Genomic DNA, 19,085 nt, shown 5'->3' with positions numbered 1-19,085 from the left:
CTAGACCATGGTTACTAAACCATGAAGCCCAACCCTGCCCAAGAGATACCGGCTGTGAAAGCCAACACCAGTAAATTTATTTATTTTCTTCTTCAGGTCATTTTTTTTAAAGTTGTCTTCCAGGGATGAAGACATAAGTGTCAATATTTTTAATGAAATACTTCCAGAGATAAAAATCACAGTAAAACAATATTAAAAACAAAGAATGCAAATTAAACAATGAAGCCGTAAGCAAGCAATAAAGATTAGGCAAACAAAATCATCAACCTGGCAAGGCAGCTATAGTTTAGTAAATCAGCCAAGACACTACAGAATTGGCTCTTTCCTTGATCCAAGTTGCTCTTAGAAAATAAAAATATATAACAAGCTGTGTCACATACCAATAGATAGGCCTTTGGATTAGTTGCATTTGCTCAACCCCACATTCTTTCATACTGACTTTAGAGTATATTGGTACATGGCAACTCATGGGTCATAACCTCCTTGTGAGAATTTTATGTAGCTCAGATAATCACTATCTATTAAATTAATGGAGAATAGTTAATGGCTATTTGTCAAAACAGCTATATATAATCTCCAGTAAGCCATTCTATTCTAGATTGCAGCCAGTAGAGGGTGAGGGCCAGTTTCCTTTCAGTCTTGCTTGTGGTCAGTATGACATGTGGTAGAGCAGTTTGATAGATTAAATAGATGTTTAATCTAATCCACCAGGTCACTTCCTATCATCTTAAATTTATATCCAGCCATTCTTTACCCCTCAGAGTTATCTATACAAATTTTAATTTTAATGTTTTCTAAATTATTTCTTTTGTGAAATATTGTTTGATTCCAGGGGATTTAGAAAGAAATATGTTGAATATTATATACTTTGGAAAAGTACATGCCACTAATCAAAACCATGTGCTTTTCCTGTCATATAATGGTTGTTAAGCACAATACTCTATCACAGTCTTTAAAATCACCCATAATTAATTAACTAGTACTTAGCGGTGCATTAGATTTTCCTTTCTCAGTTAAAAGGTAAAATGTGCAGGCTGTTTGCCTATGGTTTGAAAATACACATTGCTTTGCATTCAAGTACATAAAAATCTGTCATTGTGAATGAGACCCAAAGAGATTAAAAAAACACTCTTAATATGTTAATTTATAATTTTAATTACAGCAATCTTGTATATATAGTCATTAGTGAATACTAATATAAATATTTTTGTACCTTTTTAATGATAAACCAATCATCCCCTTCTTTCTTGGCAGTTACTGTTTTTTGTTGTTGTTGTTGTTCCTGGTTTCATAATATATTCTTTGTCCTTAGTTATGAATGCATTTTGTTCATTTCTGTCTTGACTAATCCCTCATTAAACCAATCATTTTGAGTTCTGTGCGAAAAAGTGAAAATTGTCGTGTAAATACAGCATTCCATATTGTGTGTGTGTGTGTGTGTGTGTGTATGTACTGTATATAAAAATATTGGCATATGCCAATGCATATATACTGTACATGTTCACCGAAATGCATATATACACATACTGCTGTGTGCTCTCCCTCTATACAACCACAAAACACAGTAAAACACCTTTTACTAATATATTTTTTGTTTGCTGTCCTTCAAATAGTCCCTCTTCTTTGAGTTTAATTTCACTTGCTGTTCAGCTACTGGCATGATGTCTGGACCCGTGAATGTGAAGGTGATGCTAAGGCCTAGACAGCAGGGGTGATTGGAGGAGGGTGTAGGTATAAAGGAATTGAAGCTTCTTGAGGAGGCTACGAGGCCAAGGCTTCACCTCTGATGAAAACCCTCGAACAGCATTGGAAATCGTGTGATAATTTTGCTTGGTTAATCATCCCATTATTTATTTCAAGACTATAGGCACTATGTTACAATTAGAGACATGAAGCATAATCTGAGAAATTTAGATGTGACAGATTACTTAAATAACTTGTGAGATAAACTGTATCTGCTCGGTATTTTCTCTTGCCATGCGCTCTCCAGCTACAGATTGGGTGCTCTTTCTCCACCACTGTAAGAGCCCAAACTTATTTGTTTGTTCTCCCCAAAGGACATATTTCACTCCTCAGGAAATTGCGCAAATTATTCTGTTGTCAGTATGTCAAATTTGCATGGTCTTTAGGCTGAGTTTAAGTTGTATTTCTCTTGATTAAAAGCTTTTGGTTCAAAGCAATACTTTTTAATTGCCTAATGATATAAGTCACTTCTTAGGAAAGAGCCATGCATTTAGGAGTTCATTTGCAATATAACTGAAAAATTCATTGCATGGCAGTAAAACAATTTACTGTTAATTACAAGGAGAAGAATTTGCTGTACCATGCTCACAGATTGCCATGAATCATGCAGCACTCCTAGAGATTTATAACAGATGTGTAAGTGGGATGAATTAGCAGGGTTTAATAACAGAGACACAAATCATGCAGACTTCAAGGAGCTTTAATTGATATACTAGAATGTGACGGGCATGAATCACTCAGCCATTCAACAGCACTGTAACATATGGTCAGCTCAATATGCTGCATCTTAAATCGGTTGGTGAGTTGTTGGTTGTCCCATATGGTGGAAGCAATATATTTTTAAGGACTTTTTTTTAAAAAAACACACCATTACATTGATTTTTTTTAAAAAAAGAAATATGATTCAATATGCTTATAATAAGGTGAACTCTTAAAACTTGTTATGTTTGTTTGAGGCATATTATATACATACTCCATACACAGATTTTCTCAAAGACCTGAAAGAGCTGATTGAAAGGTTGCAGTTTTCAATGGAAACATGTAGGTTTAATTATCCTATGTATATACAGTACAGTTGCTTACCCAAAGATGGTGCCTTTATTTACAAATACCCCAAGCAGCATGCTACCTTACTAGACTCCAGTTCCTTGCCAACACTTCATCTAAACACACCTGTGCCTTCTCTAATAGAAGAATTAGTATCATGAAGAACTGCCGGAGAGAAGAGCTAACAAGGAATACATACTCACCATGGCAGGAAACTCATTTGCCATCTAGATGTTTAAGCACTGTTGCAGAAATTGGACTTAATATATATCCCTTTCACTTGTATAACTTTTTTATGAATGCTTATTGTTGTGTTGCAGCATTTATGCTAGTATTTTATTATGGACTTTCAATTTATTTTAGTTTCTTTTTTTTTAAAAAAGCCTTCAGTATTGTTCTGAGCCATTCTATAAAATTTAAATATGAATATTAAGATGTCGTATTTTAAATACAGTACAACGGCAGTTTCAGATTAAGAGAAGAGGTTTCTTTTAAATGCGAAATCTATTAAATCTGGGTCCTTTAAACTGATGTTTTACTGGAAATGTAGAAATGACTCTATTGCTGACTAACGTTTCCTTGTCTCAAGTGCTGAACCCAATCTATACAGTCAGGCCTAATGATCAACCTCGGCAGGTTAATGTGAAGTCAGATGGGACGACGGAGACCTTACGCTGCTGAAAACATTCCTGGGATATAACAATAGTCAAGTCTCTAGAGTGAACGAGTGATCTTCCACTCTCTGGGCAAGCCTCCAATTACACATTTGCTTACAAAGTGAAATTGTGCATGAGACACAAATGCTGTTTTTAAAAATGGATAACCCTACATGTCACTATTCAAAAGGTTGAAACTGTAATGAGCAGTTGGCAAAGCATAAATGAGACTGTATCTTCATGAATGTTACTCAAGGTTTTACTAGAAATGTAGCTATTTAGAAATTTGATGAAAGAGGAAACCTTAAGAAGCATATTTTTTGAGATAAAGCCAAGAGCACTAAGTGCTACCTGTATAATATTTCACTGAGGGGTTCCTTTTAGTATAAATGCATGAAAGAGAAGTAGACCAGTAAAGGTTTAGTAACTCTGATACAGATGCATTTTTATTAGCTTTAGAACCTGACATGCTATAGGAAAGCTTTAGCAGCCGCATTAGTAAACCTGACAGATTTGCAGAAAGAACTCACTATCCTTAGAAGCACGGTTGCCAGAATTTAATGTCAACATTTAAAATTTATTTTGATCCTCACCTAGTGTTTATTACTGTTTGTATACACAACAGACCTTACTAATACAGTGATGCACTATTAGATGGAATTACCATCTGTTCACAGTGAAATGCTGGCATCTGTCTTAGTTTCTAAAGCTAAAATGATATTGGTTCAAACAAAACAAAGTTAACTGCTCTTTACTTACCAACAATTATATTTTTCTTTCATGCATGCAGATATAATCTGCACACACAGAGACCTGCACACTCTGACATATTCATGGAAGACTTTATCTTTTTCTTTAATACTGAGCTATATAATGATATCTATACTTGATGTATCTTTAATATGAAACTGTATGGATTGTCTGTTCCATTGATTTTTGGTGCCTTCTTACATAGTGCCAGACAGTGTAGTAAGTGTTTAATGTTTGAATGTTTTAGTTTATGAATTATATTTTTTACTAAAGAAATTTTAAAAAACCTGACATATTTAAAGTATGCAAAATAATTCAGTCTGTTAAAATACAGAATGCTTTTATAGATGTATTTCAAAAGACTGGAACCAATTTAAATAAAATGATAATTCCAACAGGTACCACAGTCACAGCTTTAGGCAACATATTATGGCTGTTAGCTTCTATTATCTATATTGCATATACGGTGATGTGGAGGTACGTGTTATATATTTATTATCTAAAGGTTCTCCTCCACCCATCTGATTTGCTGGCGTGTAAGTTTCAGAAGAATTCTTCATATGTCAGGGCACATAAATTGTGAATCATCAAAGACATGATAGTTATAATTCTAATCTTAAACCAAAGGTGTTGCTTTCTGAAATATTTGATTTCTATTTCATATATTACAAAATAATATACTTTGTAAAGTTAGTGTTTAATGTGTGTACCACAGTGCATTAACAGTAACTAGTACATTTATTTGTGCTAGAGTAGACTTGAAAATGATTAAAAAATTAATATTTTCCTGTCAAGGAAGTAAATGTTACAATGCATTTAAATAATTAAGTGCACAAGTGCCATAAAATCTTCAAATTTGGATAAGGAAGGTGCTATAATTACAGTATAGGCAACTCCAATTTATTATGGGAATATGCTTAAGGAAGATTTGCTGTTTCTTCTAAAGGTGGCTATGTGTGTTCATTTTAAGCAATAATGAATTTTAGTGCTTCTGTTTTAGTAGTTTTGAAGCTGAATTGGAATATTAAATCCTGGCACTTAAATTTAAAATGCTGACATAGCTGAATAACTCCAAAGGTGAAATTCCAATTGTAAAGCCTATGTTTTCTTTTGAAGCCTGTGCATTAATGCTGCATTTCATTAGTGCTCAGTGCTACTTATGTGGGGAAGGCTTGTAACCTCACATGCCAGAACTTCAATTTTGACACAGTAAATTTTGAACATAGCAGTATGATACTAATTAGATTATGAAGTCATAAATGATATCTGAGCAAGAATTTACAATGCATGGCATGGTTAGTAAGTTTTTGTCTCCCAACATTTCCTTTGCCTTAAAGTAATCTTTGATCACACTGTAGAGAAAGTAATAGCAGCACTGTAGAGGTTGACACAAAAAAGCAAAAGATATGTGAATGGTTTTGTATACCAAATTCTTTAAAGATGTATTATCAATTTATTATGAACAAAGACCTTGCTGTGAACTCTTAGCACAATGCCCTGAATGAATTTACAGGATGCATATTTTACTTCATATTATTCTCTAAATGAGTTATGGTGCTGTATGATAACAGAGGCACGTGACTTTGATATATGTGGCATAGTGTAAGGTTCCTCATGCAGAAAACACAATTGCAGAGTAAATTTACAAAGTAATACTTGCCTGGGATTCACAATGGAAGAAAGTATTTTATATCTGCAAGGAGCATAATGCTTTCAATATGAAAAGTGCTACTGTATTTTGCAATTAACCATCTAGTTGTCAGCATAATGTGCCACACCCAGATGCAGAAAGCTGCATTCGATTTGTAAGTCTTGAAAGGTAATTGCATAGAGAAGGTGACTAACAGCATTATGTTTACACAATCTGTAAGAATTTGTTCACCAAAATAGGAAAATACTTATTTTTCTCTTATATCAAGCTTATACTGTATGTGCTGTCCCGACAACTAACAGACAAAGCACATTGATAGATGATTTCCAGACATGGCACAATGATTCTTAATAACATGCATATATACATTCACATGCAAAAGTATTATATGGCACATGGGTTATGATCCTTCCCAATCCAATTGCAGTACCATCCACTGTAGTGAAAGATTATCCATTGGATTCGAGCTTAGATTTTATTTATTTATTTATTATTCCAATTTTGCTGCCGCCCATCTCCCCCCAAAAGAGGGACTCTGGGCATTAAGGAAAAGCAAGCACTCTTCATAAGGCTTTTTTGGGATCCTGTGACATTTTCAGTTCCCCACATTGGTGTCTATTCATTATCATGATTGCAGATAATGTAATTTGCCATTTAAGGAGTAGAAGGTCTGTGCAAGTCTTATAGATCTTTTCATTTTAGCCAAGTGGTATGTGCATGCATATTAGGAAGACTGGCAAATGCTACATATTGATAGTAAATCCAAGTATGTACATTTTTCCATATATAAAAGCTGCTTATGGTGGAATTCCTATTTCCAGAATTCATGTGTACCAGCTCAGTTGTTTTTTTGACTCAGTTCAAGAAAGCTCTATTATGCTCTAACAAAGGTATAAAAAACGTCAATGTCAAGTCAACAGACATTGCGTATTTGTGATTCTATCCTGCGGATAGCATTGTATTTTCTTGTTCAGAAGAATTATTTGAACTTGTGCCATTATGTTTGTATTGTTTTTATGATATTAATGTGAAAATACTTTGCAAATGGCAAAAGTAAAAAGCTAGAAGCACGGTTTAGTCAAACAAGGAATTGGCAGATTGTATTTTTCCATTTTTAACAAGTTAAAGATTATTATGTATGGTGGAGTGCATAATAATATACGGCATATTTTTATATGGCTGCATAAAAATCTAAGACAGTTTGCAAGCTATATTGTTCTAAATAGTTCCTTTGGTGACAGTTTTTAGTCAATATTTACAAAATATAAGAAACAAAGCCTGTATTTTTTCTTTTTCTTTTTTCCTTTCCTCCCCCCCCCCCTTTTCTTTTTTATATGAATAGCTCCAATTCGGCTAATTGCCCCTGACACTGAAGGAATAAACAGCACTGTAATAAAGATAACTTGGTATGAACCTGAAGAAGTTAATGGACCTCCTCCAGTTTATCAGCTGGAAAGAACAGATATATCTTTAGCAACATCAGATGTAAATGCAAGGAAGGGAACCCGCTTCCCAGGAAATGGGTATTACAAGTTTCCAAATTCTGCTTTGCCTACAAACACCTATTTTACAGGTAAGGAAATTCTCTATGCTGTGTTTACTGCAAAAAGTTTTGGAGTACATTTTGATGGACTTTTTCTATGGATGGATTTCTTCTGGATTTATTATTTTACTTTTTACAGTTTTCCCACATAAATCAATATTATTCCTTAGAATTCCGCTATTTTCTGAAAATCCCTTCTTTATGTTAATTTGTAGAATGATAAAACGTGGCATTACTCGTTAAGGAAAAGCAAGCATTCTTCATAAGGCTTTTCTGGGGTCCTGTGACATTTAATTGCACATGGTATCTTTGTAAATTCACACCACAGCTCATGCCTATTGGTAAGAGATTATGGGAATTTTAGGACAGCAGTGTTTAGGGAGACTTGTTTCTACCTCTGTCCCAGCAGGCAAATCTCTAGTCAACATTTCATCCTTTTGCCAGAATACTGAAAGTCTACTTACCTGGCATGAATTTCTCTTTCTCTCTACACCAGCCTTTCTCAACCTTTTGACCCCAGAGGAACCCTTGAAATATTTTTCAGGCCTCAGGGAACCCCCTGCACATTCAGGCTCCAATATAGGCCAGAAGTTACAAAATTACTATACTTGTTTCATGTATATATGCATTAACAGTGTTCTTAAAATAAAAGAATGAAAAGAAGTTGCCCGAATTTGAAATATTTTGTTTAATAAATCATGATCTCCCAGGGAACCCCAGTGACAGAACCCTGGTTGAGAAACCCTGATCTAGAGGAAGAACTAGAAGGGGGTGTCAGAGCTTAATTGTTTAAATAATATTGTACACATTACCTCCACCTGAAGAACACAAGCAAATTTCAGAATTTCTCTTTCTCTCTACACACTGATAGTATTCCAATGATCCACAGGAATCATAGTATGCTTATTTTTTAATTGGATTGGTGGTGGTGGGGCTACATGCTGATTTTGAGTTTTTAAATGCATACTTTGCATACTTGAGGGATCTTACCAACATGCTGATGTTTCAGTATCCCTCTTTAGAGAATTCACTATTACACAAAGCTTTTTCAAAACTTTTTCCAGTTCATTGTGGGAAAAGGTATCTCTCAATGGTGCTAAGTATGGAAACATCTGTAGGTGGCCATCTTATCCTCCCTTACCTGGCATTAAGTCCCACAGAACAGAGCATGAATCAATATGCAAGTGATTGAACATTTCAAGAAGGTGTTTCCTTTTAATGAAAAGGCATCTTTGTAAAACCATACGTGTATTTCATGATTCTCCCCACATCACATTTTCCCCTTGATTCTGTATTTGCTAAATTAGAGACAATGTCCTGAGTCATGCCTCCCAAACCAGCATACATCCTCTTGTTAATAAAACTGGTAAGGTGAAATTTCAGGGTTGTATTGGTCTGCAGTGCTTTTCAAGAGGGGCTCAAAACTGCTTATTTGAAACATAGCTTTTCTGCTTATTTATAAGAACATCACACTCTTCAGTTGCCATTATTATGAATTTAGTTACTCATATTTTGATTTTTTTAATTCATATTAGGCAAGGCCAAAGAACCACAATAAAATTTATTAGTATTTTGAATAAAGTTTCTGCCATGCTTAGGTTCCTCCATGTTCTCTCTTCCTTATTATAGGATGAGATAGTTACTCAAATGTTCCTCTAAATGGGAGAATTCCATAATAGCCTATCTGCCTTGCATGCAAGACATCCTGGTTCTAATTTCCAGCACTTCCAGTTAAAGAATTTTGGGTAACTTGTCTATAAAAACTTTCTTTGGACCCTGGACAAAGGTGCCCAACAGAATACATACAGCACAGGGGTAGAGGAACAAATGATATGTGGCAGACTCTAGGAACCCACTTATAAAAATTAATAGGAGCAGAGATAATTATTGATGAAGGAAATGTTGGATTTGGGCTGTGTAGGGCTTTACAGTGATTGAGAGCTCAGAGGGTAAATAAGTAACTGCTTGCAGTGATTCCCAGTTCAGTAGAAGTTTGCTTAATATGTCCCCATCGTCCCCTTTAGTAGGCAGGTATATGGGTCATGGCATGATAATTGTGGACCAAGCTCCCATCTTTACAGAATATTCTGAGCCATGCTTGCTTTTCCTTTCATTTATTCCTGTTGACAGTGATATGTCCCACTATGAACTATTAACTGGCCTCAGTAAAGAAAGAATTTAGCTGTCCTTTCATTTTTTTTCTTTTCTCTTGGAAGTTCTTTTGCTAGCATTGTGGTCTTGCACTTAAAATGATTTCACAGTTCCCCTTCTTGAGCAAGACATTTTCTTTCTTCCTTCTTCCTAATCCCAAGAAGCCTGAAGAAAGGGTGGAACACTTTAAAAAAAGTGATCCAGCACAACAAAGTGATTTGGGCTGCTTTGTGAACATAATATCTTAAAACATTTTCTAATGTGCACAACAGGGATTTATGCTACAAGTGTGCTGCACTAACCCTGACAGACAGCATTAGTGTAATATTTTCCCCCTCTAAGAAATTAGTATTTTGTTAAGGTGTAGGCAGTTTTAATCTGCATCAAACTTTGCCTTTTTCTCTCTCTTCTTTTCATGGAAAAGTACAGATTTACAGTATTTAGGTCTTTGAGGAAAATCCCTAAGTCTCTGTTTATGAATTATTTTTCAAATGTATTTTTGGGTGCATCTGTTATCCTGGATGTCTCGGGCATTAAAACACACTTTTGGAACTGTGCAAAAGTGCATCATTGTTTAAGTTGATCAGTATTGGGTAATATCCTGAAAATAAGCATACCAAGTTGAAGTAGGTAAAAATAATTGAATTGGAATTCCTATTCTACTTAATTCTCATTCAGATTCTGTATTGTTTTTATTTCGTAAGTTTCACACGCCACTTAGAGTCCAGTTAGTTTCAGACAGTAGACAGATTTTGTAATTAAATCATGAGGGCTGGCTTTAAGAGGACCAGGAGGAGGGATTTCTTTTACTGAGCCAGGGCAGGCTTTATTGCAGACATGTTCAAAGCCATTTTAGTTAACCTAAATGCCCTGGAGAATACCACATCAGGAGCATTGTGGGTAATTAAAATGGAAACTAGGTCTAGCTTTGTGATGGCACTTCAAGCATTAGACTTGAAGGGAAAAAAGTAATAACCAGAAAGCAATTTTATGTATTTATTTGTTACGGATGGGGACAGATTGTAAATTGGGAGCGGCCATTTCATAAGTTATGATTCACTCAAAAAAATAAACTTCAGAACAGTATAGAAAGGAGATTTTTATGATTTCAGGCCAGAAGGACTCTTTACCTTTTTATTATTTTTCTAAACACAAACAACCATAAAACCTGGTGTTTGGGCAGTACAAAAGCAAAAGTGAAGTCCACCTCAGTGCTTCCATTCTTTCTTGAACTCAGATTGCTCAGATCCATGCTATCATATATATTTTCAAGCACTGGCCAGGTGCCCGACAATTGGTTCTTTTTAGGGACAGAGACAATGAACACACCAGTAAATAAAGAGTTTTTTTAGCTTTATTGTTAACTTTAACAGGCAGATTAAACAGAAACATAAAAGCATAGCACATAAAAGCACAACATACCAAGCAAGATGATAACCAATCTCCCTTCAGCGGTCGGGAGCCCCAGTGGAACAGCAGCAGAGAGACCCCAAGCCAATTCACACAGCACCTGGTACCAGGTCTGTGTCGAAGCTCCCCCCTCAAGGGGCATTACTAGGGTTTTATCAAAGTCTGGCCCTGAAACCTCATGACCTTGTTTCCATGGTCACTAAGATTGCAGGACCTGACCTTGGCTAGATGGTGCATCTGTTCATCATGTAATCTGATAGAACCCTGGAATGTAAACCAAGAACCTGGGAATTGTACAGATAACCCTGAGGTCCTTCTACAACTGTGTGAAGATTCCTCCCTCCGCCTCATTTCCCAAGCAAGAATGAAAAACAAGCCAGCTAAATATTATTATGACTCAAAATGAACTCTAAGCTTCTAGAATCTTCTTAATATGAAGGAGAAATTAAATGATATCACTGTCTCTTCGAAATACAATGGTCTTCCACATTGCCACTACATCATATTACACTGGCTCTGAGTGATTTCATGACACTTTGAGCAATGCCTCTTTGTATGTTTAGAAGTAAGTCCCACTTGGAGGCTAAATTGTAAATATACTCTGCAGTTCCATTTCTGTTTTGTTTTTTATGAAGAGAAAATTGTTCTTTCCCCCATCCTTCCTTTATAGAAGTTTAAAAAGGGTGGTGTCAGGTTGGATTGGGCAACCATAGTAAGGAAACCTTGGTAAAGAAAATGAGAACTGAAGCAGCATGATAAATATTTTATATTCCATGTAGTTAAACTCTCAGCTTGCTTAGAAAAGAGTGTATAATACCCTTATAGTCTATAAGTTATAATCAACACTTCCCTATAAACAGATTGAGCAGAGTTGAATAGAATTTCATTATAAAGTATTTTAACTTTCTGAAATACTGACCACTTTTTGAACTGATTACAAGATGTGGCTTTTTTATTCTTGTCTTGTGGGTTTTTAAGAAGGCAGCGTGATGGTACTAACAAGTAGTGTATTGAACAAACAAGTATGAAAGGCGTTCATTGATTCTAATTGTCTGTCATGAATATAATCAGAAAGCGTTCCTATGAATATTATCAGGGAATGTTTCATCCCACAATTGATCTTTTAGAAAGATCAGATTAATATCTTGTCTAACTATGATGTGCCTTATCAATTGAGTGATTGCCAACATTAAAAAAGAGGGAGGGAGAAGAGGATTAAAATGTGTTGTCCCTATTAGATTTAAGTACTTAGGACCCGAATCAATCAGATCATAAACCAAGTGATATTATTTCTGCCAAAACAATCAGTCAGGATTTATAATATACAGCTTTATCTGCTGAAAAATAATAGTATCATAGAAGTTTTCAAAATCTAGCAGTAATGTGTTGGGCACTGTCTGTATGCAAATATTTAATCTGTGCCTTTCTGTGTCTCACATATACTTTCACTCATACCCTTTCACTCATTTTTGATATGATGAGTAAGTTTATAAGAAGTACATTAATAAATATTTAAGTCACATCAAACTAATTTGATCTTGTTTACCTCGAGGTATATATTGTTGCCTAATGTGAATAACTGTGATTAACTTCTGCATACGGAATTACAGAATTGGGATCTAATACTCTAAATGCTGTGTTCCATTTCAAGATGCCCCATAAGAAATGGCATTATTGGAATAGCAGTAGTATGTAGACATCTATAAAAATGTGCTGAGTTTGAGTTATTCAACAATTCAGCTGAAAATATCCAAGCCATGTGATGCAGCTACTTAGAGCCATTGTTGAGGAATGAATTTATTTTATTGTATTTATCATAATCTCTGTCCAGTTTCAGAAAGATGTAGACAAACTAGAATGGAATTAGAGGATGACAGTGAAAATGACAGGAGCATGAAAAATGCCTTGCTTCAGAAAAGGTTGAAGGAACTGATTATATTTAGCCTAAAAAAGGGGAAACTGAAAGGACATGATAGCATTCTTCTAATATTATATCCTTAATATAAACAAATGAATTGTAACCATAGATGCAAAGTTAATAATTAAAAATACAACTATTAGCATAACTAACTTCAGAAATGCTACTATTAGCATAAAAAATAGAAAGAAATATAAAAAGACTTATAGGCAATATAATTCAAACAGCAGGAATATAATTTGTTAAATTAATAGACAATACATTAATTATAGCAATCTCTCTCACTCTCTGTGAACATTCATACACACACACATGCATGTATATTATATTGAGGTAGGACTATTATATCCCTTCACAGGAATTACTTGGTGAGTTCTGTGCATTTGAAGTGGAGAGCAATAAATGTTTATATTTAATTGAAAAGAAGGAAGTTTAAAATCAGGTGTATGAAAAAATAATCTCAGATTCTCTTGTGACATATCAATCTTTTTTAAAATGCTGATTAATGACTATTATTTGGGATAAGAGGATGGTGTTTATTGGACTAAAAGATATATGCTTTTAATTTTAAAAACTGTACATCTACTTCAGCCTCTTCATTTTGCAAAGTAAACAGATATTTATAGTACTGAGTAGTAACTGATGTTGAGTGACCTCTTATTGCTCTAACTATAGTCTCTGATCTAGCAATCATCAACTATCACAGCCATGCAGGTTTATCAATGGACTATTTCAATTATCCTTTTTAAAACTGGGCAAAATCTACAGGTGTATGACCAAACCTTGTAACTGAATGTAGTAAGTGGATGAAAAGATTGAGAACATATGTCAGCAGGTCACTGTACAAAGCTTATCATGGAATTAAGTGCATGAATATTACATACGTTATATATTTTCAGTTAAGAGGTTTAATTTTTTTTAAAAAGTCAATCCATGTCCTATGTATAGTAAGGATAAATACAGTGAAAATAATTAGAAGCAGGTTTATTGCTTGAGAATTGGCTTGTGGTCATTCTTAAAAAATACATTATGTCTGAATGCAGTAATATTTAGAAGTCAGTGTCTTGGAAATGCAATTTGTCAATTTCAGTGTTTGTCCAAGTTCCCTAATATAGGGATTAGTGTAAGGAAAGAAGCTGGCAAAGAAGAAAAGGAACAGCAGACTTCAAAGAACTATTAAGTCAAGGCTAGGACAGTGGCCAAGGATGATCCTGTCATTTTCCCCCCCCCCCAACACACACATACATATTCTGTGACCGTACAGTTAATTTTGGAGCCCAGATTCCAGAAAGATGTCCTGCCTGAAAGAATATATGAATGAAAGTTTATACAAACACTTTATTTGCCCCTCTCCTCCCTCAACAGTGTTCCTGTGTTCCCCTCCTCACCCCATTCCCAACCAAGAAGATTGGACTCCTATGTGCTGTTCAGAATTACAGGAACCTGAACTCAGTAACAACTAGAGATCACTACCAGCTTCCCTTCATTTCTGAACTCTCGGAACAGTTGCAGAAACAATTCATTTTCACCAAATTAGACCTCAGAAGGGTTTGTAGTCTGATTCCCAGAAAGGAGAGCCATGAATATTTAACTGCTATAGGTTCTTGTTTGAATATAAAATAATGCCATTGGATTGAGTAGCAACCTATTAGTCTTCATGCAATTTATGACTCATATTTTTCATGATTTCTCTTGACAAATTTCTAGTAATTCCTTGGATAACTTAACTAATTTACTCATCACATCAATCAGGTTCAAGCAGTTCTTCATGACTACAGCCTCTATGTTAAGCTGCAGAATTCTCTTTTTGACCCACCTGTGTTGGACTATTTGGGATATCATCTTTCCTTGAAAGGAAATCAGATAGATCCAACTAAAGTAGAATCCATTTTGCCTTGGGAGTTCCTCCCAAGGGTTATTTAGGGTTATATAGCATTTTCTTGGCTTTTCCAATTTTACATTTCTTCCTAATTTTGCTGCACTGTTCACACTGGTACTTCATCTTACCCAAATGGTAGGAATCCCTTAAGTGGAATTGACTTGAAGCCTTCCCTCAAGTCAAACAGGTCTACATTTCTCCATCTGTCTTTGGGCATCCAGATTCCATCTGCTCTTTTACTGTACAAGCTGATATCTCTGATGCTTGTTTGTTTGTTTGTTTTACTAGGCTTATGTGCCACTCCAATCATATCTGACTCTAAGCAGCTTACAGAACTCCAAACTGTAATGAGATTAAAAACTAAAAACACAACACTCTAAGAATGTAATTTAACCTAACCAAGTCCCAAGGAACATTCATATCTCATGTACACAATCATCCTCCAAGAGAAATAAAAAGCTCTCATACACCAGAGACCTACAAAAATGACCAGATCTTAATAGCTTTGCATAAAGGTAACAGGGCCTGTCTGATAGCAGGGTGGATGTTATTCCAGAGAAGGGGGACAGCAACTGAGAAGGCTTGATCCTGTAATCCCTGCAGATGAACTTTTGACAGATTGGGACCTGGGGGGACCCTGCTCTTTCAGATGTCAAAGGATGGGCTGAAACCTTTGGGAGAAAATGGTCCCACTAACAATACCTTTAATATTATTAAACAACAACAACATCTGCCTATCCCAGGTCCTTGGGAAGGACTCAATGGGTGGACAAAAATGCCAAATCTAGTCTAAACATCTGGCTGGCTGTGCAATCAGCCATAATAATAATAATAGTTATTTCACTGTTAAAATGTTGCAAGTATTATCTAGTTTTAGTAGATAATATCTACTTTACTTTGTATCAATTATCTACTTTAATAAACTATACAGAACATACCTATGAAATTGGTCAGTTTTAGTTCTGCAGATGTGATCTTAAGGCTCACTGAAAGAGTAACCAAATAGTGATGGCATTATCAGAAGCAAGATTTGAACCAGTGGTTTCCTGATATACTTTGATCCCTTAGGTTATATCAGCACACAACCATGTCTTCTTTCTCCTACTTTTGAAAAACAGATGAGATTTTATTTGACCTGATTCTGAATGTGAAAATGGTTCTACAATTTATATTTCTTCCAACATTTACTTGAGATTAAGTCCCATTAAAGTTACTCAACTCTTAATTCATTATGCAAAGTAAATCTCTCCTTTCTTTCAAAATGATATTAGTAGATACTGTAGGTTTTTCTCTTCTTAAATCTGAGTTAGGTATACTGTCCACAAAAGTGCATGCTATTTGTTATTGTTTGAGAAGTTTTATTTTCTCTGTAGGTAAGACATTTTTCTGAATAACATTTTGTTTAGATTTTCATTTTTCTTAACCTTTTACTAATAACACTGACATTAACATACACTCTTTGTAAATAATGACATATGCAATATTAAAGGGTATGTAGAATGAACTCAGCCTTCTATAAGGTGCTCTACCTGAGGCTACCACTGGAATCAGTTCTGAAGATTCAGCTAATACACAAAGTTGCATATAGCCACAGATATACTGAACAGGATAGTTGTATTAGCTAATCTCCTCTCATCTTTATTGACTGCCAGATAATTCCATTGCAATTCAGAGTGCTGCCTTTTACTTATAAAGTCCTTCATGATGTCCTGCACTTCTGCCTTTTCAGGCTCTGTTCCAGGTTCCAGAAACTTTTGGACTAATGGGGCAAGGAGCAAGGCCTTTACTGTATGTCAAAGGTGGGAAACCTCTTGCTCTTCAGATACAGCTGAAATATATTTCTTGGCATCCTTCACCATTGGCTGCGGATTGCTGCTGGAGGCTGTAGTTCAGCAAGATTATTGTGTTTACTTTCGTTGCTTAATGCTATGGAATGAATTTACCCCAACAAACACCATTTTTCTGTCTTTATTAAACTTCAGGCAAAGGTGTGAAAGGCATTTAGCATTGGCTCAAGTGGCTGATTTTGTTCTTATTTATGTTATTTTTTTCTTTTTGTTCCTTTGTTCTCTCCATGTCTTTTTTTTTCTTTGCCACTTTATGAGTACAGGAAGGGTACCTAATAAATACATTTTTAGTAATAAAAATTAGCTATGCTTCGCAGTCTGTCTGCTTGCCTATTACCAGACCTTATCTAATAGTGATGTATTAAAAAGGAATAACAGTTTATAATAGAAAATAGTCCTTTTCCTCTCCTCCAACTTCTTCTTTAATTCCTCCATCACCATTGCACTGTTTTGCTCAAATAAAAGTATTATCAGCATACATTCTCTAAAATGATTCATATTTAGGCAATAAAAAGCCATGACAGGATGGAAGTATACTATAAAAGTTGCTGAAACTTGAACAAGCTAATTCCTTAACTCAAGGATTATAAATCTAAATATAAATTGCATATTATTGATAGTTAATTACACAATTCAGGCTAAATAGAAACACAGATAATGTCCAGATAAGCATTTACCTTAAATAAAATAGATCCATCTTGATAAAATAACTAACTTGCAATCTTTATTTGTGTACACATTTATAGATTTTTAATAGTTCTTTTAATAAACTCTATAAATTATTCGTTCCTTAACAGAAAAGGTTATATAGCTAAATCATAGTAAGAAAAAATACATGTTGATATACACACATCTATATGCATCTAGCTGGAACTGGATGATTATCAAACTCTTTAAAGTTTTGCTTTCCTTTGTTTATTATTTGTATGAGGGGAAGGCAGTTGTGCAAGATTTTCACAGATCTCATACCAAATAGCTTTCCCATTACACTTTGGTAAGTCTGTTTGTTTTGAATGAAACAGTTTTTTTCTGTCCACACTGAAGAAAGTCACCATGTCAAGAATAATTAGGGGAAATGGCATTTCAGACACCGCTGAATGAAATACTGTATATTTCTTCAGCTCCTGCCTCTTTGGTTAAATCATTAGCATTTTTCAGATTTGTTGCTGAGTAAGCCATCTGGCTTTGAAAATCGGAGTTAGCCCAGAGATAGTCTAATCTTTTTGCACTTCTGCTACCACTTTCAATTCCTAATGAATTTTCACTTGAGTTTTAGTTGAACTTTTGTTTTGTCTCACTGTAGTCTGATCAAATAACTTTTCCAGTTTAGCTTTGTGTTCAATGATGGCATTGTTTCCACCGTAAGCCGAAATAGAATAATAGGTTCTAGAAAAAGTGTAACTCAAGGATCTGCATCCTTCTTTTTCTAGTATCCATATCCCTGATTCTCTTTAAACATGACTGCATATTTCCACCTAGGCTGATTATCTTTCTCAGACAAACCAAGTCTTTTACTTGCTATAGCCTTAATCTAATCAATAAACAGCCCCACTGTTGCAGAATTTCTACTTTATTATAATGATGATATTTATCTATCATCTCTTCCAGTCTTATGTACTCAGATGCTGCCTTGGCTGGAGTAGTTAGGTCCAAATTTTCTGTGTTTCACATAATTACATTGACTTTAATGTCCATATATTTTTTATTTTATTCAGCACTTTCTAGAGTCTTTTGTTAGTCAGTTTAATTAGTTTTGCCTGACAATATTTGTACTACCAAAGCTTGTATCAAACACAAATATATACTGAACCTACCAGAAGAAATCATAGATCTCCAGTTAGTTATTAGGATCAGTTCAAGGTGGTTGAAGTTCCAAGAATTTCCAGCAATTTGACCAAAGCTTATTCTGGCTACACATTCTGGAATTCATAATACTATTGCATCAGGAGAGCAACAGATTTAGGAAAGCTGGTCTTAGCTGTGTTAATACGAAGGAGGAGATAAGGTCAAGTGATTGGCAGTTGGCTACTAGGTTGAGCAGAGAAAAACAAAAGGCAGAGAAATGGGAATATTCAGTTTGGTCCAGTTTATTATTATGATCATAGACAGGCCAAGAAGTCATATGAAGCAAAGTAATATGACAAGTTGCACAGGCTGAGAAGCTAGGAGTCAGAGTTTTATTGATCACTCTGATCTCCATATAATTAGTCCTGCAGTGTAACAAAGGTTGGGCTAATAATACCCTTGAAGATTAGGCTAGTAATGCTTTGCCATTTGATTCCCCAGTATGTTATCTGCTTCCTTTCTAAAAGAGCTACAAGTAATTGTGTTTTCGGTTTCATGATCCAAACTTTCTCCTTTTCTCAGATGTTACATGTAGAGAGCACCACCATTGTTATCCAAAATGGAGAAATACCTTCTTAGCAAAAACAAACAAACCAAAAAATACATCAGCAACATAGTTATGTAGGCCTCTGATCGAATATTACC

General features: G+C 35.0%; 1 protein-coding gene across 1 annotated transcript in view; it reads left to right on the top strand.

Annotated features, from left to right (window-relative positions):
• Nucleotides 1–19,085, top strand: part of USH2A (usherin) — a 513,845-nt gene that overhangs the window by 127,258 nt on the left and 367,502 nt on the right. The window contains exon 20 of the mRNA XM_063288775.1: nt 7,190–7,420. Coding sequence (XP_063144845.1) covers nt 7,190–7,420 — 231 coding nt within the window. The remainder of the gene's footprint in view (nt 1–7,189; nt 7,421–19,085) is intronic.

The sequence above is a fragment of the Candoia aspera genome, chromosome 1, assembly GCF_035149785.1.
Source record: "Candoia aspera isolate rCanAsp1 chromosome 1, rCanAsp1.hap2, whole genome shotgun sequence".
Classification (NCBI taxonomy): domain Eukaryota; kingdom Metazoa; phylum Chordata; class Lepidosauria; order Squamata; family Boidae; genus Candoia; species Candoia aspera.
The sequence above is the reverse complement of the archived record's forward strand: the minus strand, read 5'-3'. Positions and strand labels throughout refer to the sequence as shown.